The 25,199-nt window shown below is 33.4% G+C and overlaps 3 protein-coding genes across 3 annotated transcripts in view; 1 reads left to right on the top strand and 2 right to left on the bottom strand.

Annotated features, from left to right (window-relative positions):
• The window catches only part of MS3_00010343 (uncharacterized protein), a gene marked incomplete at both ends in the record, with an annotated part of 80,642 nt that extends 75,107 nt beyond the window's left edge, over positions 1 to 5,535 (bottom strand). Inside the window, 3 exons of the mRNA XM_035734294.2 lie at positions 3,320 to 3,523; positions 3,979 to 4,010; positions 5,529 to 5,535. Coding sequence (XP_035588931.2) covers positions 3,320 to 3,523; positions 3,979 to 4,010; positions 5,529 to 5,535 — 243 coding nt within the window. The remainder of the gene's footprint in view (positions 1 to 3,319; positions 3,524 to 3,978; positions 4,011 to 5,528) is intronic.
• Positions 5,536 to 5,847: 312 nt separating this feature from the next.
• Positions 5,848 to 7,534, top strand: MS3_00003208 (uncharacterized protein; the record flags this gene model as incomplete). The annotated part of the gene is made up of 1 exon (XM_012942955.2): positions 5,848 to 7,534. Exon 1 carries the CDS (start codon positions 5,897 to 5,899, stop codon positions 7,532 to 7,534), a length of 1,638 nt encoding a protein of 545 aa, XP_012798409.1. The 5' UTR covers positions 5,848 to 5,896.
• Positions 7,535 to 8,858: 1,324 nt separating this feature from the next.
• DHRS1_3 (Dehydrogenase reductase SDR member 1) lies at positions 8,859 to 12,110 on the bottom strand (the record flags this gene model as incomplete). Its single annotated transcript, XM_012942954.3, has 3 exons — positions 11,950 to 12,110; positions 11,308 to 11,598; positions 8,859 to 8,969 (listed from the first exon to the last, which is right to left on the bottom strand). The coding sequence occupies exons 2-3, from the start codon at positions 11,536 to 11,538 to the stop codon at positions 8,859 to 8,861; spliced, it is 342 nt and encodes a 113-aa protein (XP_012798408.2). The 5' UTR covers positions 11,539 to 11,598; positions 11,950 to 12,110.
• Between the last annotated feature and the right edge of the window lie 13,089 nt (positions 12,111 to 25,199).

Raw genomic sequence — 25,199 nt, 5'->3', positions numbered from 1 at the left:
AAGACACAGAATCTTGCATAATGAAGCGTGTGATGTTATTTGACGTACGTCCCACATATTGAAAGGCCCAATTTATAGTTTGAAGGCAGAAAGTAAAATTTCATGGGCATGAATCTCTAACATTGGGTGCGTATACTCAGTGAGAAAAGGGCGAGAATAGATATGTTGAGATCTTAAGTAAGAAATATATTAGGAAGTAAAGAATAAACCCAACTATGAAGATTATGAACTCAGGTTTTATCGGAGATTTATGGGTAGTAGTCATCTGTTGATTGTCTACACTGTGCATGTTTCCTCTTGAGTAGTATAAAAAGGAAACTGGATTAAGAGTAATTTTTTAACATGGGGATGTAACCACTGACACTAAGTGACGGGTTCTTGAAGCCATATATGAAAGGCATTTTTGATAGTAATATTGGGTGTATTGGCTTCTTGCTTACTAAACCTAACCACCTAGGCTGCAAAATTAGTGGGTCATTATAAGGTGTTCGATTTTTATAGCTGAACTTTTCTAATCCCTCCTTTCTCTGTAGGAAAGCAGCATTGCTCTTGGTGCTATTTATGTGGTTAGTTTTTTTCAGGTAAATGAAGTACCAATTCATAGTAATGATGCTAATTTCAGTCTGATTTTGCTAACAAGGTTAAAATATTTGTGTTTGAATCACTTTTCTAAAAATTAACATCATAAGTTAAGAAGACTTCAGGTAAAATACTTGACTGATAATCAGGCTTACTTCGCAGTTCGAGTAACTCATTGTCAAAAGTTTTAAATTTCCTTTAAGGAAAATTGTTTTAAATAAAAATCATGAGCATTAATTTCTAAATAGATGAACTCTAGAGATCATACTTTCGTTTAACAGATGATTTGGAATCTTATTCATCTATATATTTCAAAAGATTAGGTTCATCAACTGAATCGACATTTTTGCTAAGCTACTTATTATTTTAATAGTAATTTGATGTAATCCGAGATGAATTTATCTTTTTGATGATCTACTGGTAAAATAAGACGAAAAAATATTATCATCAAATAGACTTCGACTACGGAGCTCTATAAATCAGTTTCTTCATAAACAAATTAACATGGTAGGAAAATATTAAATGGAGCAACATAAAATAAATACAGATTTCACACCTGTTGGAACAAGTTTGTAACGCTTTCTTGTAATTGTCTCGTTGTATTGTAACTTTCTTCCAATAATTGTTCTTTAGTTTTCTCTCTCTCTTGACAGTATTGCAGTTGGTGTTTCATATCTAACAATTGATTCTGTAAATACCCAATATTCTCTTGACAAATGTGATGTTGTAATTCATGGGTGTTATGACAGAGCTAGACAAATTTACATATACATAATTATACATAAAGTTAAATCGAGAACTAAAACTGAACTGATAAAAAGAAAAAAAAGGCCAAGGGATACTTAAAATAAACGGAGATTTTAAAAAAGCAAAATTTGTTTGAAAACACTATTGAATTAAGCTCAGGATCAACAGTAATGCTCAAAAGAAACTATGTATTTCAAAGAAGTTTTAAGTAAATTATATCCCTATAGAATTAATATTGCATCATGTATATACGAGCTTGATATTTATTTTTTTACAACGAGTGAATACATCGTTAATTGTTTTTCTGTAAATGCTTCGGTTGTGCATTAGTCGAGATTTGTTGAGCATTATGATCTCTTTAGTTTACTCTAGTATAATTTTATGAGTCATGAATCATTATTATCATTAGCATCATGTAAAAGGATTGTAAATTTCAGCCTATAGTTTAGTTAATTAAAGAAGTAGAAGTGGAACTTCGTGATCAGGTCCTGTTTAGTCAAGGCTGGGAAAAGTATATACTCATCATACAGTTTATTATTGAGTTATAAGTCTTAATTATTTATCTAAGTAATCGTAGCAACAAACATATTTTCCCTTATCACTTATGGAAAACCACTGCTTGTGTGTGGATTTGCTTTAGTGAAACTCGCTGACCCCTTCTCAACCTTACTGTGTCGGTGAACGAAAAGTGAAACTACATTTCCGTCGCAAATATATGCGGTGGTAAATACACTTTCTTAAATATTAGACAGCCTTCAACCTGACATAGTAAGGGCTATTTACGTATCTTCTCAAATGCAGAATAAAGTATTTCTACAATAAAGAGAATGGTTCAATGTTATTTTTATTCATTATGAGGATTTTGGGGCAAGAACTTTCTTTGATTGTTTCGTTCAGTTTAACGTTTCTGATAAAAACGACTGATAAACTCCATATATCGTACGAATCAACATATTCTTTACACATGGTTGATTTGTCAAAGCAGAGGATCATGATCTAAACATTAAAGACTGCATAGAATCTATTAAAGACTACGAACAAGCACTAGCTAGTTGTAAGGAATCATTTTATCATTTAATGTTTCTCTCCCAGAAGTACATCTTTCTGTGTTACGCAATAACCATACTCGAATCATTTGTTCAACTGCTTTGTTTACTATCTAAATCCAAGTATTAACTAGAAGTGAGTGAATAAATAATATTTTTGGGTGATTATCAAATACAAATATATTATCTTCGACTACCTGTATCATCATGAATCGATGAAAACCAGTAAGTAAATAGTTGTTTTATCTTAGTTCATTATAAGCTACTCTAAACTTTTAATATTAGCTCAAAGTCACCTCTACGTATTGAAGTGTGTACGAAAGCAATCTACTAGTGAACAGAATTTTCAGTGTTTTATGGTAAAAGATTTTAACTATTCACTGATTCACATTGCTGTGGTGTGAAATGATTTAGCAATTTATTTTTAGAGGGTAAATTAAATTCACTGTGTAATCACAAGACTTAGTATGATAATTATCATATTTCACACAAAATCGTCACAGAATGAAATTCCTATCTTGTTGAAAACCTGTTTAATTAATATCTCACTTCTTAATCAAACAATTCCAAGTGCTTAACAGGGTTTCGAACTAATGTGCTATAAACCGAGATGAGTTTCAAACCAGCAACACTTTAGTCATTTATGAAACTAAATTTTAAAATGTGCCAGCTAAGTTAGTAGCAATAGTTTTATTCTCTACAACAAAGTGCATTTCATTTTTGGTATATAGGATGTGACATTTAAACAGAAACCCATGGTTACGTTTTATTCATAACCAGTCTTCAAACTACCACCGATTGGTTTGACATTGTTCTTCTCATACTCACCCCTTTTCTAAATGTTTCTTTTTGATGTAAAAATGAAAGTTGAATATTTTAACATGTAATAAACGATCATCCAATTTAGGACTAAAAGGTGAGAACCATTTACATTACCACAAACTTACTTCACATGAAGGGGGGGAATCATCTATTGTGCAGGTTTTTTGTTGTTGCTGTTGACGCCGTTCTTGTCGAATATGTTGAATTGCTACTGAGGAAATGTTTGGTGTTGGAGTTGGCGGTGAGCGATGTTCACAGTGAACAGATTCATGGAATCCTGGTGATATATTTGTATTGATTGGTCCAGGATGTTGTCCAGCACTACAACACTTGTAAAATTAATTGAGATAAACAGTATCGATAAATTTTATGCACAAACAATTTAATTTATTTCATGATTTTCGTACGTCAGCATGGAGCTTAAGAATTTTAATGTAATGAAAACTTTTTACACGTAAAGATATTAGTAAATTATTGTGGTTTATTTGAGGAAGATTGCATTTTTATGCTCATAAACCAACTCATATTTAATGAGGTAATGGAGCTGAATAATTAAGCAATACATATGTTTGGCACATCACTTTCCACAGACTATTATAATCGGTATATGAATCATTCGTTTGTGTTTCTTGATAGCTCACACTTTTACTTGTTAAGGTAAATTGTGAACGAGAAGCATATTGAGGTTAAACCTAAAAGGAATATCCTCTGATTACCAAACGTATTCAGGGTATTTTCAACGAACATTGAATAAAATTTCTCCCAAGTGTTTAAAACTACTTGCCTGTTTACTTATTCTGAAGGACTTTAAAATCCCTGATGTTTTAATTATTAATTACTTGTCTGAATTGTTTCCCGTCAATGCTCATTTTCTTGTATAATTACCACCTGATTTGAACACTCAGTTTACAAAAATGAGTTATTTAGAACCAGCCAAAAATTCCTTTTACCAAACAATCAGTAAATAACATTTTCTTTTTAAGTACTATGGTACTAACACTCAAGCAATAGACTACAGAATATGATTTGGACCTATTGTGGGAGATTCTTTTGTCATAGACTGACATCAGCTGGAGAATCATTGAAATTATGATACATTGAGCAGCTATTTCTTCCCAATGTACGCCGCTTTAGTTGTGCACATCTATAATTTTACACAGTATTGAACTCGATTCCACCAATTCTCATCATGAACAAGAAACAATTATACCGTTGATTCACAGTTCAACTGTCTATCCTTTCCAATCAGTCAATGGACTATATAGCTTGGCGATGCACTTTTAGCACAGAATCCATTGAACAGATTGCAACGAGTAATGATATCCTACACTTGTAACTTACAGAATAAGTAAATGTTTGAAAGAAAATTCAAACTTAATATTTGTAAAGCAGAAAGGAATACTGTTACAATTTATATACATATGTCATGTCAATATTTAGTTACTTTCGTTATAGGATTCTTCGAAGAAAAAAAAATCAAACTATTTTCGAAAAAAATTTGTGGGTTTTCTTTACTGATTTGCGACAGATTTATTCACAAGAAAACTGAATTTTAGACAAATGAGCTAATATAATCCATCATCTTTTATGAATGATGCGCAATCTAGGGGGAATGAATTTTCATCATAAACTTCTTTTTTTAATATTATACACCATTAAATGAAGAATTTTCAAGTACTTAAACTATCATTACTACGTTTATCAGTCGAAAATTTTATCACACAACCATGTTGTTTAATTATTAAGAATATTACAGTTTTAGTTCTGTACTATTGTGCATAAAGTTTCCATAAAGCAGTAATTTTTTCAGATTTCAGTCACCACGATATGTGTAACCTCACTGATTAAATAGTTTACATAAGAAAATTAGTACATTAACAATCGAATCAGTAGAATTAAAAGGGGTCAAAATGTTTGGAAATCTGACACTATAGCATACGCCTTGAATGATTTAACTGCTAAAACATATTACGAATAATTTCGCCGAAACACCATAACCTATTCTTCTTTACCCTATATCCTTTGATTCATTACTAGACGATTTCGTATTGCTAGTTAGATGTTCTACCTAGAAATAAGTTTCTAGAATCACATTAATTACTGTTTCAGTGATAAATGTTTGTATATCAGCCTGATTAACTTGAAGTCATTGATGAAAATTTTACTACCCACTTACTCAACAATTCAGTTAATTTGCAACTGAAGTGAAATTAGGAAAAATTAAAAAATTACAAAAATACTCCCCAGTTTATATACAAAAGCTGTTAGAAATAATTTCACTCTACCATTTCATTACTTCACTCAAAGTGACGACCACATTTATTCAATCATTACTTTGCATCCATACGTTACAACTGAGTATTGGACGCTGCGATTTGCTTTTTAAGAAAAAACATGGAGAAGTCAATCCAACATCAAAATGCAAATAATAAGTTCTCATTAAATGTTATTCTTTTCAGAAATATGAGTTCACCAAGCTCACTTAAAATAAATACTATTTGTTTTAAAAATTTGGTCGGAAAATCAAGTTTAGTTTATCCTGTATAAAACTATAGACTTGAAATAATTCAAACAGATCGATAAATCATATGATGCTTAGATAATTACTAAAACGCTTTATTACTTGTAATCTAATAAGGTCGTATGTCAAATCAATCATTCTTTGCAAATACGTTAAACACGTATCAAGAATGTTGTGAGCAATGGCCAATTTAGCTACCAAAATGAGTATGAGTGGTCTTCGAATTGGCGGACGTGTAGCTGCTCGTCATGTGGGTAAGAAAGCTGCTAAAGAGGTTGCAAAGGAAGCAGCAATACAAGCTGTTAAAAAAGGGAAAAAACAAGTCTCCAAAAAAGCAGTGAAGAGTGCCTCTAAACAAAGTGGAAGAGCTTTGAAAAAAACAGATAAGGAAGAAACAATATCGTCTTCGAAAGGTAGTGGTGAGAATTTGATACAAAAGAAACTAAAAATAACTGAGAGACAAAACAAATTTGAAAGCAGTCAACCTAGAACTGAAAATCGCGAGAACACTTCAATAAAATTATCTAAAGTAAAGCCGAAACAATTTAAGTGTGATGAAAATATTGAATCCCATTATTCTACAAGAAATAATACAACTAGTAAGGACCCATTATCTTTTGTTGCAAAGTCTAAGACGACAAAACCTAAACTCAAGATTCCCACTAATTCAGTATTAAGCGTTAGACCAGGTATACAAAATGAAAATACACAGATGCCTGCACCCATCACAAGACGTTCTGCCTCTCCAGAAAACCATTTCAAAGATCTTTCAACGACATCAGAAGATAGATTTTTAGAACGAAACCAGTTACAACCAAAATTAGACTTGGAAACACCATCATTACATATTCGAAAGGCGCCAAAAAGTTCCCTTGATTTCAGAACAGTTTCTTGTGATAGTGAAACTGAACAACCTATTCTGCCGTCAAGACAACCAGAGCTTATAAAGGTTATAGATAACAACTCTTTGGATCGACAGAATCTTAAACAGTATCTTCATCATGAATTGCTTAAAAGTGAAGCTCTCAAAGAAGTAGGAGATACTGAATTTAATTTAATGCTACTACGTTTGGCAAAATATTTGCTTATGGATGTGGGTGAAACGAACGATATTAAAAAAGATTGTAAAAAGAAAAATGAAACTTCTGAATGGCTGGAAGCTTTAAAAATCATTCTCGATTCAAATGCGCTTTGTAAAAACAGGAGAAGAAATGATAAGAAGAAGAAGAAGAAAAAGCAGGAATACGGTGATAATTTAAAATGTAACTGTTCAAGTTCTTCTACATTTCTTAAAGACCGTAATGAAGATGTTTTGAGTAATGAAGATTGTAGTAAGGCTGATGAGCCAGTAAAAGAAAATGAATATCATGAACTTGTGGATAAAATGAAAAAGTTCAAAAAATATGCTGCAGTTTCTCAAATAGACTCATCATCATCAACCTACGAGTCACAGACGTCGAGTTCAACTAATTTATCAGAGGGATGTAGGAACATTCATCGTTTAAGGCATATAATACGTCTTTTGAATAATTGTCCTCTATCATACTTTGAAGAAAAAGCCATTAAAAAAAGAGCTAGACACATGGATTATAGAAGAACAAAATTCTCAAAAAGACCATCAAAATTGAATCGTAGTGACAAAAATGCAGTCATTCAGAATCAACCAAACACTTTCCCTTTAACGACAAACTTGTGGTGTCTAACGACCCCAGCACCATATTACTTAGCTCAAATTCCATCTATATATGAAGAGCTAACAGTTATCTCAAACATGCTAATCGACCCAAATTATTCTTACTTTGATGAAATCTACTGGTGACAATTCCAAACATTGTTTTCTGTATATTTATTTCGTCTGTGTATGTCACAACATAGTATTAACCTTCATAATAAGTGATTAATTTCTCTACTTACTTTGGAGATTTTGTTATTTCTCAAGTGAATATGAGTTACTGTTTTGGTTTACCTTCATCACACTTATGTTTCAGCGTAAATAAAACACATTAAAAGTCTTAATCAGAAAATTGTGTTTATTCAGATCGCTTATAATCCCCATCAAGTAATTCATTAGATTTGTGTAAAATACTGATACATAATAGTCATGACTTAGCCTATTTGGAGGTTGGCGGATGTATTGATCAACCCTTGGAAAATATTCATAACTATCAACGCCTTATTGTAGAAAAACTTTTTGGCCTAAGTTTGGAAATCAATAGTTTTATTATCGAGAGGTAATTCATATACGTTTATCGGTGTTTCAAAATATGGGATTTTATTGGCCCAATAGATTGACTCCGAAGATTGGTGGTCCAGTTTTGGCAGTTGGATTGACTGAGTTATTATCTAGAGTCTGTGAACTGGATGTAAACTCATCTGACTGACATCGATCTCTGATCATCTCAGTTTATAAGAAAGGACAAGAGATAACTAATGTAGAATAAGTTTGACTAATTTAATGTATAAAACATTAGTTTAACATTTAACTAGGGGGCGTTCAATGTAAATTCGGAAAACCAGGTTGGTTTGAGACGTAGATGTGGGTTTGTGAGCCATATATTCTCCCTTATTCAGGTTCTGGCCACGCAGACATACCTACCGACTCGGCTGATTGAAATGGTCAAGATACGTAGTACGTATGTTAATCCACAGGCTACCTAGACAGGTGATGTCGTCTGATGTAGGAGTAGGCTGAAGGTCGGAGTTCGAGCAGTTATCGTAATCAATAGTTGGGACATTGAGTAATACGGCTCATAATCGATCATAGTTGTGAAGATGTTGTATGTTAGATTCTTTGTCCTAAAACCTTCTTATACTTTTTTTATACCTAATCGTTTCTACTTTTACCGACACGGCTACAACCTCTGTTACTTTTAGTTCAACATGATAATTTCATCATATTGTGCTAAATTGGTGTGGTGGCTTAGACAGATTTACATGTATCCCAAGTTCTACGTTAAAAGTGGTTGATTGACTGATTAATCTTCTACTTGAAAACCCATTTTCGATTTAGCGTACACAGATAACGTGGTATTATTTAGGGAAGAAATTGACAAAATCCATCTTGTTCCGAACGATTTGAATGATAGTTCATTTATAATGATCTTACTGTCGTAATGGGAGATGTAAATAATATTAAATATTCTTTAGTTCTGTTTAGGTGGTCTCCTCTCTCGATTTTTGAACACACGATGTGGAAATAAAGATGATAAATGAAGTGCCGATTTGTCAATGATTGACTGATTACTTTTATCTATCTTTACAACAACAGAGGTGAATTCTTAAAAAATGAATGTAATGTATTCCATTATGTTTTAATGCATTTGAAAAGAAAACCTATAACTTTAGTTTCGTAAATTTTGTTGTTCAAGGGAGTTTTAATCATAGTTTTTGAAAATGCATTTAGTATCGGACAGTATCTAACAATTGCATTGTTAAAAATAATTAACAATAGTGAACCGATAAACACAACAGAGTACCTTTGTGAAATCACGGTGTATTTATGTAATTGTTTAGTTGTATTGTGACCTGTCAAGAGTGTTATTCTGGTCACTGCTTTTTGTTATATAACAATTTAATCATAAAAATGATTGGATTACTAACGTAAATTGATATGAGACTCGTAATTACTACATATGTAATTATTATAGACTCCACACACTTAAAATAGCTAAATAAACTTAGAACTATCTAAGTAGACATGTCTAAGGAGTCTATTAAAAAAATCACTTAGCGTTTACTAAAATTCCATTCAGATTTGGCTGAAAAATTTTGGAAATATAGAAAGCTGAGGATAAAGATGTAAGTACACTTAAATCACATTGATCAAAATCTCAGTGATGGGAATGAAATTCCATCCTTTAGTCTAACACAACCTTAGTCAAAGGATTGGTCAGGATAACCAGACGTAAATTTGAACTGTTTTCATTTCTCTCCACTAGACATACGAGGCCAAAGTAAATTAACACGCTCAAGTCAGTCATTGTGTCAATTATCTGCAGTCATGAAACTTGACCTGGTGCTTCAGGACAAATACCAACTTTCCATATTCACTGGCGAAAAACATGCATATCACATCAGATTATATCTTGGAACATGATTGTAGTTCACAATAAATGACTTGTACTCATATTTAAAGGGAAATTCTTAACCTGAAACAATTATTTTGGGTTGCTAAATTGGTTTGTTTTTTATTTATTTGCTATTCTGATGCTTCTCACTATTTCTCTGAAGACTGTCAGACCAGGATTGCGGAAAAAGCATTAGAATTACTTTAATTCGGACGATCAAATTTTCATGATTATGAATGATATCTATGGTAATTTTTTTCTGAAAACCATATAAATCGTACAGATCACACAGTTCTACTTTACATATGGAAGCCAATAGCTAATATTAACCAGAACTGTCATTAATCTTTGAGATCATTGAGTAATAAAATGTTATAATTAGATATTTTCGCCAAATAACTTTTTAATTAAATTTTGTTTACTTCCTTCACTATTTTCTCAGGAAAATCTTATTTTCAGTAAACTTCATAACAGTATGGATGTACAACATTATGTTCATTCTGTCACTAAAGCACTCAATAATTTATCCATCGTTGAATGGTTCACGTTAAATGTGTCATAAACTTTTGACTGTTATCGAGCTATTTATTCATTACATCTGTGAATGAAGTCTCATTTACTTCAGACGTGTATAGCAATGACTCCTCTTCTTGCAGATACAGAAAAGTAGGTTAGGCTATTTAGCTACAATTCAATACGTGTTAAAGGACTGAAATAACTAACTTGATTTCGAGTTGCATTGGGAAAGCAAATTAAAAATTATTATTCTATTCTACTTATATAAGCTAAGGTTTATAATTTTAAGTGTTTGAAGAAAAATGAAATAATTTTCCGCTCACAACTTATTTATAGCGCAAGTTTCAATCAAGCGAAGACGAAAAGAAATTTCTTCGTTCGATTCGTTCTTCTTTATTCACCAAATGTTAAAATGGGAATTTTCACTTTTCTTGACAAATTCATATCAACTAATAAAGTTCTGTACTGTATATTGGATTTATGTGGATCATATAAGCTGAAAATCTCTAAGTTATCATTTAATTTGTGACAAAACTCTTCCGCTTACTAACCTAAGTTCCCATGAGCCGAGCTATGAGATTTATAATTACTAAGTATTCTACAAGCCTGCCACTTGAATAGAAAGTATTCATCCCAAATTTTTACAGAAGTCCAGTAAGTAATTCTACTCAAAATAATACTATTTGTCCGAATACATAATGAATAATATTTTGTTTCAGTGTTATTAGGACATATGTGACCAAAAGTTTATTTACAGCTAAATGAATTCAATGGAGAGGGCTATTCCGGTGAAGCGTAATTATCAAACAGGTCTCTTACATTATTCACTATCACTGTAAACTATCAAATATATACTTTACGATGATTTAACAGTTAAGTGTATAAAGTTTGTTAAAGTATATTTTTCAAACCATTAGTTTTAATGATGGAAACATCTAACGTGCACAAAATCTCCAGAAAAACTTTATTAATCAAAGGGCTTTGTTTGTATTTTAATCTAATGACTTACTTGATTCGGATTTCCTGCAGAAACTGATTCAGCTAGAGCTTCTTGTAGATGAATGGCTAAAAATGGTAGATGAGCTTTTAAATTATCTATTGGTATCGGTAAATTCCCAATTATCTGTCTGTGTTCTACTTTTGTGCGTCCTTCATCATAAGTTTTTTCAGAGCGTGCAGAAAACGGAGCTAGCTCCAGAAAAGGATCAATGAACGATTCATCTAAATCTAAAGTCCTCATTATTTCAACTGAGTGAGGTCTCTGTCCTGGCGAAAAATAGCTTTCATCTATGATGTCTGACTAAAATAAATGAAATGACTTTAAATTAGAGAAGTTAATTGTAAAATGTATGAAAAACTGTAATTTGGAAAGTAAAGTAAAATAATTCATCAAATTTCACATTGTAGCGTTGACGTTAAAATTGGATAGAATTGCTTACAACTATTTTAACGCTTCAACTCTTTGTTATACTTTTCAAAATGTAAATGAACGCATAGTCTTGAACATTATTATCAAACCAACTTTTAAAAGAAATATTAAGAATATAATCCAAAAGTAATCGTTAGAAAGAAATAAGTAAGCACTTGAGAACTGTAACACTCATTTGTTACCTAAGTCATGATGATCATTTGATAAGCAGGAATAACTTACTCATTATTGATGTCCCTTCAACTCAGTCCCTAATGCTGAATCCAAATGGCCGGATATATTTTCCAGGAAGGAAAGGTAATATGCTAGTCTAATCAGACAAAGGCCGAATGATAAATGAGAGAAGCTGACAGGCGTATGCTATTGGTCAGGATTTAACTTTCTGAGAAAACAATGTTGGTTAGAAAAATGTTTTTAAGATTCAAATGTCAAATTTCAGGATGAATTGATACAGCTAAATAAAATATTTGATAACAATCAGCACCTATAATTTTATTTTTAACTCAATAGATCATTGGATAGCTTCGTGGTGACTGAGATATTAATTGCTAGTTTTTAATCTTAAAGAGATACACCTACATCTGATTGACGAGTTGTAAATCGGATGATATTTGCATCTTCATTTCTTAGATTAACCACAGATAAATAACACAAATAAATCAGTGTGTAAATTAGAAATCTTACATGGATGTGTTACTGAAATAAGTTTAATTCTAATTGGCCTTCAGAAAAAAAATTTCTATTAAAGAATCTTCCTATCACACTATTTTTACATCCAGAGTATTACAAAAATAGTTAAATTTCAAAATTACTTTCATAAACTACTGCTGTGACGGTTTCGTGTATGATCAATCATAGAACGACTATACCACAATGAGTTTGAAAAGATTCATAATGGTAAAGAAATTTCACATTGTTTTACATTTTCCAAGTAGAAATATCTACTTTTTTAATCCTCTTAATACACTCTCGAACTTAACGTCAGTTATCGACGGTTGTACAATTAAAACTCATTGTTGATAAATTAGATAAATCAGCTAAATGCATCTTTAAGAAAATATTCAATAGATTTTTAACTGCAGTAAGACATTAGTTGACTTAAGAATATAATAGTTAATTGAATAAAATTTGAGGATTAACTTACGTTTTTTTCGTTTTTCCCTCTATACTGATCAGTCATGGTTATTCATCGAGTTAAAATATTTATTATTGTTTGGTTCTATTATATTCCTTTTAAAAATATTAAACACCTAGCTATACAATTTACTTATTCTCTTGCTAGAGAAAAAGCCAATTAATGTTTTTGATAATTATTTGTTTAAAGCAACGAATGGTAAACATAATAGAGTTGCTATGCCCGCATTTATCTCTACGATTATTCGAGTGGATCAACGTAAATGATGAACAAATTTAGTAGTATATAGAGACTTAATTATAAACTACAGTCTTTTAAACATCCAGTAAGAATTTCATATTAATAGACATTCACATTGTCCTGAAGAAGAAAATAATTTTAAAAGCCTATAAATTTGATAGTGGAGCTTTATTCGTGATTTATCGTCTTCCTCAATCTAATTAGGTTGATTAAGCAATGTACACTTGTCAGAGCATGAAATATAGTACTCGTAAATTGCTGGACGGTTGCTAATGTGATGTAGCCAGTTGGTCTACGTTAAACAGACATGAGAATATGAATACTAAAACTATCAGAAAACGTCTACAAGCTTATTATTAAGAATCGGAAACATTTATTCTCTTAATAAAGTAGAAATGTAAATGTTATTGATGTCGGTCAAATGCTTTAAAACGTGTTCAATGAAGATTTATCACTCATGTTTTGAAATAGGTTACAAGATTTCGCCTCAGAAATCATTTCATAACAGAACTATTATAACTGATTGTTGATCTGTTTTATTTAATGAAACGCAATTATGAAAGGTATAGATAACACAATTGTTATTCGTTACTAATTATGTAATTCATATGTTAATTAGCATATGACTAGTTTATATCAAGGCAACTCTAGTTAGATTAATTTGAAAAACGTGATGTTAATTGAAATATAAAATGCACTTTAGATACAAAGTTTTTAATTAATATGATTTATTAAAAAGTACATTTTATTTTTTAGTAAATGAAATAATTCCGGTTACATTGATTTCACAGTACATAATCACATGTTAAAACGGATCAGTTTTAAGATAAAATATACTTCAGATACAAAGTTATCCTCACTAATCTATTTAATTCTAAGTAAGTTGTACTATAATTATGCATTATAAACTTCATTAATAGTCCTGAAATTCTCCTGATCACTAATCTAAGCAATCACCTATAAGATTTCGTTGTGCCTCCTGTTTTTAGCAAGTCAACAGTTTATACTTGAAAACTAAATGAAATCTTAGAGCCAGCGAGAGATTCACCGTATCTCTGTCACTTACTATCATGTATGATTTCTATATTCAAGAAAATCATTGTTTCTTTTATTTTCTAACGAGTGGCTCCTTCATTTTGAAATTTTTACTGATCTAAGGGTAAGAGTCAATCAACCAATTCGAAAGCGTTCTTTGGATTAAGCGAAAGTGTCTTTTTATTCAGTAATCAGCTACATATTGGTGAAATAGTAGCTGATCACAAATAGCACCATATAATTGTATACTTAAATAATTTAGAAATATATTTTATTGTCTTCGTTACAGTCCTGTTACTCATCAATGAACTGGAATAAGGTTACATAATGTTTTTTCCTTATCACGGAACTCGAGTCAAAAACGGATGGATTTCTGAGTTGTTGGCGATCGATCAATTCAAGCTCGAACTCGGAACGCAAATATAACACGTCCAACCTCTTATACCCAACAATATACAGAAGAGAGCTTGTCTCGATCAACGTTAAAGCCTTGACACGATAGGCCAACTGGTTCAGCTTTGAGGCTAGAAATGCGCGAGTTCGAATTGAAACTGACGACCTTGGGCACAGAGACGAAAATTATTCTGTCCTCTGATTGGTTGACTAGCGAGAGAGGGAGGAGACGAGTCAGCTGGAACACTACTCGATTTATCCCTGATTTCGAGTAGTATAAAATGACACAAAAATTGGATGACTAACACGACCACAGACATTTAAAAAATAAAGTATGTCCAAACTAACCGTTAAAGTAGAAAAATGGAGTACAAAAGGTTACGCTTAAATTACAATAGCTTTGAATCAGAAACGGTATGGCCGTGAATCATACATCAAACGAAAGCTTATGGTTTATAAAATAACCTTGGGACAAATCTAAATGTTGCTATTTTATAGACTTTGGATTAAGTGAAATAATATCTCCAAAAATAGCTTCTGTTGTTCGTCATGACCTCTCTATTTCTCTATTCACATCTTCCTCGTTGAGAAAGAAAGTTATAACTGCCATTTGTAAGGGAAAGTGACTAGCGTTTTGATCCTTACAAAACTTGTCCAAACTGGCTGACTGGAATAAATACAAAAAGAACGATTAGTTGAAAATAATATTTACGATAACATCATTCATATCTCCCCCAGGAAACTTTGTATGTTTTCCTTTTCGGGTCAACCAGGAGAAAGTCTGGTCTTTTGCGTTTCCGTAATGATCTTCCCATGTGCTTCTGTTCTGGTTCTTCGTGCTTCTGGGTCGTTGGACTTCCCACATCGGAAATGCTTAGGAAACTTCTCCACATTGAGCCCAGTTTCTCAATTTCCTGTAAAGTGACAGGATATTCCAGTATACAGCTGTCATGACGTATCCATTTCTGACCTTCAGCTTTTACCACATACATTACCTTCCCTCGTCTCTCAAGTATTAGTTCACAGGTCCACTGAGGAGGTGAGTATCGGAAATCGCGGACGTATACTTCCCCGTTCTTTTGAAATATTCGACGTTTTAGTCTATAATGGAAATTGGATTGAGTCTCTATGTTTTGGTTTCTTCTTCCAACACCTTGTTACTTTGGTTTAACAGCATTGAGGACAGTTTTAATTTTCCTTCCAAACATGATTTCTGATAGAGACATTTGATTTGCTGTTGATGGATTTAGAGTTTTTCTGTCGACCAATAGAAGACCACCAAGAATTTCCTATATTTCCCCTCCCCATTCGCCTTCAGTAGTGCTCTTTTGAAAGTGTCCACAAACCTTTTGGCCTGAACATTCAATTGTGAAAGGTATGGAGTTGAACGGATCTATCTAACTCCAAACTTGCTACAAAACAGTGGGAAAACTGAGGAAGTAAACTGCGTGCCATTTCCCGATACGAAAACATCTGAGACTCCAGAACAGTAAAATTACACTGATTTTCGTCCAATTACTGGCTGACCTTGGTTCTTTACTTTTCACCCCGTAGCCCATTATTATAACTTGTGGGGTTGTGCCTTATTAATGTACCGTCAATTAGAGAACAGTGAATTATCGCCCGCACCAATGACGCGTAAAACAAGTACGAGTAGCTTAGAGTCTTTATCGGTCCTTCCTCCTGTCTATCCCTGCCTGTTAAGTCCAGAACACCAATCTCAGCCTCTGAGATAAGAATCATGTGTTTCAAACATACTGGGTTTATATACCAACCAAACAAACCACACCGTACCATAAAATAGGAAACAACATTTGTACAAGGTTTAGCTAAATGTGGCTGTGAATGTAAGAGACTGTAATTAATAGACAGGGCAGAACTCAAGAATGGTCAAAATAAAGCTTATAATAAGAGGAACATGAATACGTGTAGCTTAGCTACTTAACAATTATACAGTAAAAATATATTTATCCTATTGATCCATAAATAGTTCTCAAAAGGTATCATTCATTATTCTCATCGAAATATAACACAATTGTAGTAAATTCACGATAGTGATCTGAGAAGTGACATGGTTCATGAGAAAAATCTTGGGCCATTTTTAATAAGCGTCGATGCAAATGGAAAATCGGTACCTTGGAATAAGCCAGCAAAATCAATATGTAAGCGCTGCCAAGGTTCTTTTGGGGATGACCGAGAATGAAGTTTCTCTTTACATGGGCATTTAGGAACTGCAACATAATTTTTGCATGTACGCACTTAATCTTCGATGTGCTCGTCGATGTTAGGCCAACACACAAAACTCCAAGCAGTAGCCTTCGTTCTTCTAATGCATTTACAAGCTGTGTATAATTGTTATAAGACGACTGAGCGTAAGTTATTTGGAACTACCACATAATCGGCAAACATAATACAGTCATTAATAATGGTTAGTGATAATGCTGCTTTACTTCATGGGATGTTGCACGGCTGAGGGCCAACCAAGTCGGATAAACGAAGCTAGTTATTCTAAGATAGAGTCGCTACGAGTGTGATAAGCAACTCGAATAACTACCAAAGGAAGAATCTGAGTTGCATTTACTAAAATTCTGTTTACATCTTTTTCAACCAATATAGAAGCAATGACGGTATCTCCGTTTTCAAGTTCGTGATTACTCATTAAGCGCGATAGTGCATCAGCATGACCACAGTCACAGGTAGATTTATACTTGACAATGTAGTCATAAAGCAATAGCATTATAGTCCATCTTTAAAGGCGATTTGCAGTATAAACTAGAATACCTTTCACAAACCCAAAAATTGACAATAAGGGTTTATAATCAGTGAATAAGCTAAATTTCCCACCATGCAGTACTTTGTGAAAGATTTTAACTGCAAAAATTGATTAATAATTAAAATAACCCATAGTGTCATTGAATAAGGAAAAGGAGAAGGAGAAAAAGAGAAAGAGAAATGACATTATGGGTTATTTTAATTACCTGAAGAGCTGCAAGGATCCTGTGACAGTCAAGGAACTCAGTGGGTTTCTTAGTTATTCTGTCGAGCTTGCCATAGCGAATACCAGAATCAGTTTTCTGAGAAGCTGTATAGACAAACACGAATATCCGAGACCATTTTTCAAATCATTTCACCGTAACCATATTCATCCAAATCATCGCTCCTTGAAACATCTTACTCTCAATTATGTCGATGAAATTAAGTCGAGAATACCAGAATCGGAACGAAATATCTCATTACGTTCACACACATTATTTGATTTGTCAGAAGATCAACTTTTCAAATTCAAAGATTACATTGATATTGTTAGCAAAAATCGTACTGAAGATGTGATCTTGAAATTAATGAAAAGTTTAAAACAGACCGAGACGCAAGCTTCTTTTCCCGAATCTCCAGAGAAATACGTTTTCAATTACTCAAGTATAACATTATCGACTATTCAGCTACAAAGATTATCCCTTGGTCCTAAATTTTGTAGTACGTCTACTAACATTAATGAACACAACGCTAAAATCCAGTTTGAAAGCCTCATTCGACAAACAAATGACCTTATTCCAGTATCTAATAAAGATGTTGGGCATTTCAAAACAACTCTTGTGGATTGTTGTAATCAATATGTAAATAAAACACCTATAATTGGTCGATTACTCACAAACGAACATAAATCTCAATTATCTGATCTTCGGAGAAATCGGGACTTAGTGTTATGTTGCCCAGACAAGGACGCAGGAATTGTCCTTATTTATCGTCTTGACTATGCTACCAAAATATCTTCGATATTATCTGATACTGCCAAATTCTCTATTGAGATCGTTCAAAAAGACACAACTGAAAAACTGAACAGATGCTAGTTAAAACCTTAAGGAAAATGAAAGATGAGTCTATTATCAATTGTGACCTCTATGAACACCTCAAACCATCGGGTTCCGTTATACCAAGACTATATGGACTCCCAAAAGTTCGTAAGAATAATGCCCCACTACGTCCTATACTTGATATGAACAACTCTCCTTATCACTTGATCGCTAAATGGTTAGCTGTCATTTTACAACCTGTTAAAAATCATATCAGCAAATACAATTCTCTCGACTTCTTTGAATTTGTCGACTAAATTAGAAATATCAATGTAACCGGCAAGAAAATGTTCTCATTAGATGTCACTTCTCTTTTTACAAATGTTCCTCTCACAGAAACCATTTGTTTTTTATGTGACTATATTGAAAACAATAATCTTGATATGTGTATCCCAAAACATTACTTTAAAGAACTACTACTACTACGATGTACGCTCAACGTCCAATTTAGATTTAATGATGTTTTCTATAGATAAATAGATGGAGTTGCAATGGGCTCTCCATTGGGTCCTCTCTTGACTGATTGTTTCATGGCTAATCTAGAAAATTCGGTACTTCGACCAATAATTGAGAGATTTCATTTATATAAGAGATATATGGATGATACTTTCATTATTTGTGAAGAAGACATGGACGTCAATGAAATCTTGAATATTTTCAATAATTGTCACCCATCAATTCAATTTACCTTAGAAGCAGAGGCAAACCATGAATTTCATTTTCTTGATGTCCGTTTAAAAAGAATGCCTGACGGTTTTTTACAGAGATCTATATACAGAAAACCTACTTGGAATGGACAATATATGAACTTCCATAGTTGGGTTCCATTAAGTAAAAAAAGGAACTTAATTCACTCTTTATCCTCGAGGATCAAGCGAATCTGTTCCAATGACACAACAGATGGGGAACTATTTCATCTTCGATAGACCCTCATTAAAAATGGTTATCCACCGAGATTCGTTGATAGCAACTTGACATCCAGACTTCATGAAAAAGCATAGACAGTAGAGAAGAAAACTCTATTTATGAATATGGAATTTAAAGACACGGCTGCTGAAATCCTAAATAAACGGATCTCGAAATCATTGAATAAAACATTCTACGCAGCTAAGCTCCGAATCGTTTTCTTTAGCCCACCTACCACTCTGGGAGGTGTCAAGGACAAACTTCTGCTTTGGGCCACATCAATGTGCATACATAAATTTACTTGCCCATGTGGGGCAAGTTACATGGGCCTCACAAAGCGATCATTATCCAAACGCATCTCGGAACATTATCCGGCCTGGCTCTTAAAAGGGGAACGTAAAACAATCACTAGCGCGATACAGAAGCACTTAATTAACTGTGGACACACCGCTCCCAAGTATTCTTCTTTTAAAGTGATCTACAGAGTCAAAGGAATTGGATCTAAGGGGTTCGAATCAATATTCTATGCACTGCTGAGGCATTGGCAATCCACAAACTCAAGCCTGAAGTTTGAGTGCAGAAACGATTTGTCCAACCTCTCATCCTTCCTTGGCCCTAATTCCCTTAATGGGTATGTTTCTGTGTTCGTATCTTTTTTTTTGTTTTTCTGCACTTTTATTTAATCATTATCGATATTTTTAAATTACTATTTTGCATTTTAAACTCTAACCATTTATCATTATTACCTAATACAAGTTTTCTTGATTATCATTGAATTTATTATTATGACCATTGTTGTTTTTGGCTTTTCTTCATATCTGTCAATTCCACAAAATACTTTCCTCCGTTTAATTTGGTAAATGAGTCTGCGTGTACCTGAAGTGAATATGTATTATCCTCTAGATTATTATTCAGACCAGTGGAGAAATCAGCACATTTACAAACAGACATTTGTCTTTTTCACAGATACTATTGGATTAGCTCACAGTGAATAATTTACTGCTGACATCCAGTGCTTCCAGTCTGTCAAGTTCTTGGTCGACGACTGACAAAGCAATATAAGGCACTAGTCGTTTCCGACGGAAGACAGGCCTTAAATTTCGTCCAAATGAAAAAAAAAACATTTTAAACTAGTAGCAGTTTGTTTTGGAATACATCTGCATGCTTTGTCGCAGATAATTTACGTGGGATATCGTCGGCATTTGAGAGGAAACAAAGGATTTTTGCGTGGAAACGCCATCAGAATATAATGTATGAGATTCGGAAGTCTATGAGAACATATTAAATCGGAAGCATTTTATTCAAGATTATTATGAGAACATACCTTATTAAAATAAAGTATTCAGGGTATCAATCTTCTCGATCCAGTCTAAACCTAGTAATTCCAAACCATACCGGTTCGTAAGATAACAAACGCCATCAAATTTTGTTATTAAAAAAGCACCTGACACTTGAATTCTCCAGTTAATTCCGTTATATTTCTAAAAGCATTTCGCGCAATGTGTTTGTTTGGCTTAGTGCGTGTAAATCCTAGCTGACATCACATGTTTTTGAAAATTAATGTAATATCGCAAGCCGTATCTAACTGAAGACACGTAGGTTTTATATTCACTAATAAGTTTACATACTTCCGTTAATTTTGAAATCCAACTTAAAAGTCGCAAACGTGCCCTTGATTTGACTCTGTAAATGTCAATTTAAATTTACGCTACGCAGATAAAACTCAAGCATTTGAACTGATCTGCTGGAATTTTATTTATTTCAAATTATTCACATTCTCGAATCACTTCCCGCTTAAATGATCATTGGATGTTCTCCAAAAATTCTAGATGATATTTGAACTATATAATTAAAATGATAAATCTTGAGGATTTTGTGGTAGGATAAGTTTCACATATTTATTATATTCACGTGTTCCAAGTCCCCTCAGAAGTAAGCGGACTTTAGTTGCATCACCAAGGTTTAAGCATTCGATACGGAATATGACTTCAAAACGATTAAACGAGGAATCGAATGTGATACTAGATTCAGGATCATAGTTGAATTCAAAAATGGAATTCGTTATGGTTTGTCATGGCTTCTTTATTTCTCCCTCCATATCACCTTCCTTGGCCCTAACTCCCCTCCCCGATATGTTTTGATCATGTTTTATTTTAATTATTATTCTGCATTTTTAAAGGCGTAGTCAGTTATTATTATCCTTTAACAGTTTATCATGACTAATAATCAATTTTTGTTATGACCTTCACGTTTTACATTGTTCTTCATAATCATAGCCAAGTGGGCAATCATAACTCATATTTCTGGCCTGAAAATTGTTTTCATTTCCCCATTCTTTTCCAACTCCTTGATTATGACGCAATCTCCTTTTGATCTCTTTTTGATCACCTTATAATGCAATCTTTTTTTCAATCTTTCTATAGACTTATACGTTTATCAGACAACCACAAATACGAACATACAGCCTAAGTAAATGATTTCATTTCTTCGCTGAATTCTCTTCAGTGATACAATAGGTTACTTAATAAATCCAACTCATGAAAAATGGTCTGAATGAACTAACTATTTATGTACTGATATGGACTACATTCATTACTCTACTTGTTTTCTTGCAATATTGTTTTACCCTGTTTAACGGTGACTGCTTTTGTGGTACTTCACTAGATTGAATTATTTCATGTTAAAAATTCTCCTATAACAGTTCTTCTAGATACTGGCTGAACTATTATGTTTCAATGGAAAAAAAGCTTATTACTTTAAAGAATTTTTAATTTGGATTATGGGTTTTTATCCGTCTTCGTCAAATGAGTTAAGTGTATCTTAAAAAGCAAACTATAAAATATCTATAATTAATTGTGAGACAATTTACTCTGTGCTGTTCAGCTGTCTCTAATTGGTGTAAAAAAAAAACAAGTTTCTTTAGAATCTTTGTAACAATAATGATTCTAATTTAACAGTTGAATTCATAATAATCATTCTCATGTATTTAGATGAACAAACTAGTGATAATTCAGTCTGTTAAATTATTGAGCACCAACTTTCTGAAGTCACTGAAGGAAATAGTTTATTCAAAAGTCTGTAGTTCTAGTTAGACAGACATAAAAAATGTTGTCAGTCTGGATGTCAGAGGTTCTCAATACTACAAGTGAAGCTATAACTTTGTTGTTGGAGATATTCAAAATAAGTTGGACAAGAATACGAATTATAGAATAAACAAACTGTGGCTAGCAGTAGGATTCATGAAGTAACCTGTCTTATTTTGGACTGATCAGATGCATGTACCGTCATTTTAGAATTGATCTTTATGTGGTACCTTTTACTTTAAATGATCAAGATTCTATTCAAGTGACGAGTCTTAAACAGGAAGAAATGTGCGTTTTTGATTCTACTGCTGGCCATAATCCTTCTGTTCTATAAAACTTGTGACAAACTGGCTATAACGAGGTAATCCTCATTGAATGCACTTTCGCCAACTAAAACTGAACGAAAATCTATCAAAAATATCAACGACGGGGTAACTCAAACCCTCATAAATTAAAGGATCTGTTATGTTAAGCTTCTTTTTACCCAGTGATCAATCAGAAGACGAAGATAGAACACAGATCGACCCTTAGGAGTAACTCAAAACTCACATAATGATGTAATTGAAATGTCCGCACACACAGCAACGTGGTTTGAAAATTACAAAGTATACATCAATTATTCATCAGTGGTACAAGACCAGGGTAATAAAGGAATAATTAATTAATGGTAAATCTCGAATAATAAAAAATGACAAAGAAACATGAGTCAAGTGAAAACTTAAAAATAAGAAAATACAGTAATACAAAAGTCCAAACGTCTACTAATTATATAAGCAAACAGATAAAATCGATAATCCTTAATATGATTGTCTCACTATTCACCATGGTATATTTCTATAGATGATAGTTACGAAAAAAGGAATATTATTTTATGCTCAGGAAAACATTAACGTAAGATAACACAGGATACAGCTGCTTTGTGTCGAAGTCAGACATCGAAGTAACTGCAAACATGCTTTACCTTCTATTCAAAAAGATTTGGGAGGAGGAACAAGTGCCGATGGACTGGAAAGAAGGACACCTCATCAAAATTCCAAAGAAAGGAGATCTGAGCAAATGTGAAAACTACAGAGGCATTACACTACTGTCAATACCAGGGAAAGTCTTCAACAGAGTGTTGCTGAACCGGATGAAAGATGCAGTAGACGCCCAACTTCGAGATCAACAAGCTGGATTCCGTAAGGATCGATCGTGCACAGACCAAATTGCAACACTACAGATCATCGTCGAACAATCAGTTGAGTGGAACTTATCACTATACATCAACTTCATTGATTATGAAAAGGCATTTGACAGTGTAGATAGGAGGACATTATGGAAACTTCTTCGACACTATGGAGTTCCTGAGAAGATTGTCAATATTATCTGGAACTCATACGACGGACTACAGTGAAAAGTAGTGCATGGAGGACAGCTGCGTTCCAAGTAAGGACCGGAGTCAGACAAGGCTGTCTACTCTCTCCCTCCCTCTTTCTTCTGGTGGTCGACTGGATTATGAAGACCTCGACATCTGAGGGAAAACATGGCATACGACAGACAGCTCAGAACCAATTAGATGATTTGGACTTCGCAGATGACCAAGCCCTCCTTTCGTATACACACGAACAAATGCAGATAAAGACAGTCAGTGTAGCAGCAGTCTCTGCATCAGTAGACCTCAACATACACAAGGGGAAAACCAAGGTCCTTAAATACAACACGGAGAACAGCAATCCAATGACTTGATGGCGAAACTCTGGAAGATGTAGAATCCTTCAGATACCTGGGAAGCATCATCGATCAACAAGGAAGTTCAGATGCAGACGTAAAGGCAAGGATTGGCAAAGCAAGGGTCGCATCCCTTCAATTGAAGAACATATGGAACTCAAAACAACTTTCAACCAATATCAAAGTCAGAATCTTCAATACGAACTTCAAGACAGTTCTGGCTTTTCCAGAGTAACCAATTCAATTGCCATATGAATCCCTCAAGAGATTACTAGTTAGTCATGTGAAGTATACTAGCTCTGAATGCAGAAGAAGATCGAATTCCCATAAAATGACGTGACAAAATTAACAGAAAGCTAAAGAGTTTATATTTGAACTAGAGAAACAGACCGTGAAGTGCAATTTCGAAGACTAATCGAGAAATCAGCTTCGTGATCGGTTGATTGCCGGTATAAGCATTCCGAATTTAGAGAGGGAATGAATTCAGTAACCAAAATGTTCACTCCAAGAATAAAAATAGCATGTTTTGAATACTAGGCAGTGAATGTACTTGATTTTTAGTCAATGAAAATCTCTAATACTTTGCTTAGTCGTCGTGATGATAGTAGTTCCTATTCTCGTGGAAATATGAAAAGTGATCCAACAAAGAATTTCAGAGCAGTAAACAAAGGTGAGCATAAGTTCAGTAAATATATGTCCTGTGGGAAATTTCACTTTGCAGGTCGAGACAACCGATGTAGCAGAATCCTCTGCATCAGCAGGTTTCAACGTACACAAGGGAAGAAACAACAGTCCCAAATACAATACGGAGAACACCAACCCAATTACACTTGATGGAGAAACCCTGGAAGATGTGGAATCTTTCACGTACCTGGGAAGCATCATCGATGAAAAGGCGGACCGAATGAGGATGTAAAGGACTAGCAAAGTAACAACCACATTCCTACGGTTGAAGAACATATGAAACTCAAAACAACTGTTAACTGATATTAAAGTCAGAATCTTTAATACGTATATCAAGACAGTCCTACTGTATGGATTTGAAACGTGGAGAACTACAACCATCACCAAAAAGATACAGACATTTATAAACAATTGTCTACGCAAGATACTCAATGTCCG

This window comes from Schistosoma haematobium, chromosome ZW (assembly GCF_000699445.3).
Source record: "Schistosoma haematobium chromosome ZW, whole genome shotgun sequence".
NCBI lineage: Eukaryota > Metazoa > Platyhelminthes > Trematoda > Strigeidida > Schistosomatidae > Schistosoma > Schistosoma haematobium.
The sequence above is the reverse complement of the archived record's forward strand: the minus strand, read 5'-3'. Positions and strand labels throughout refer to the sequence as shown.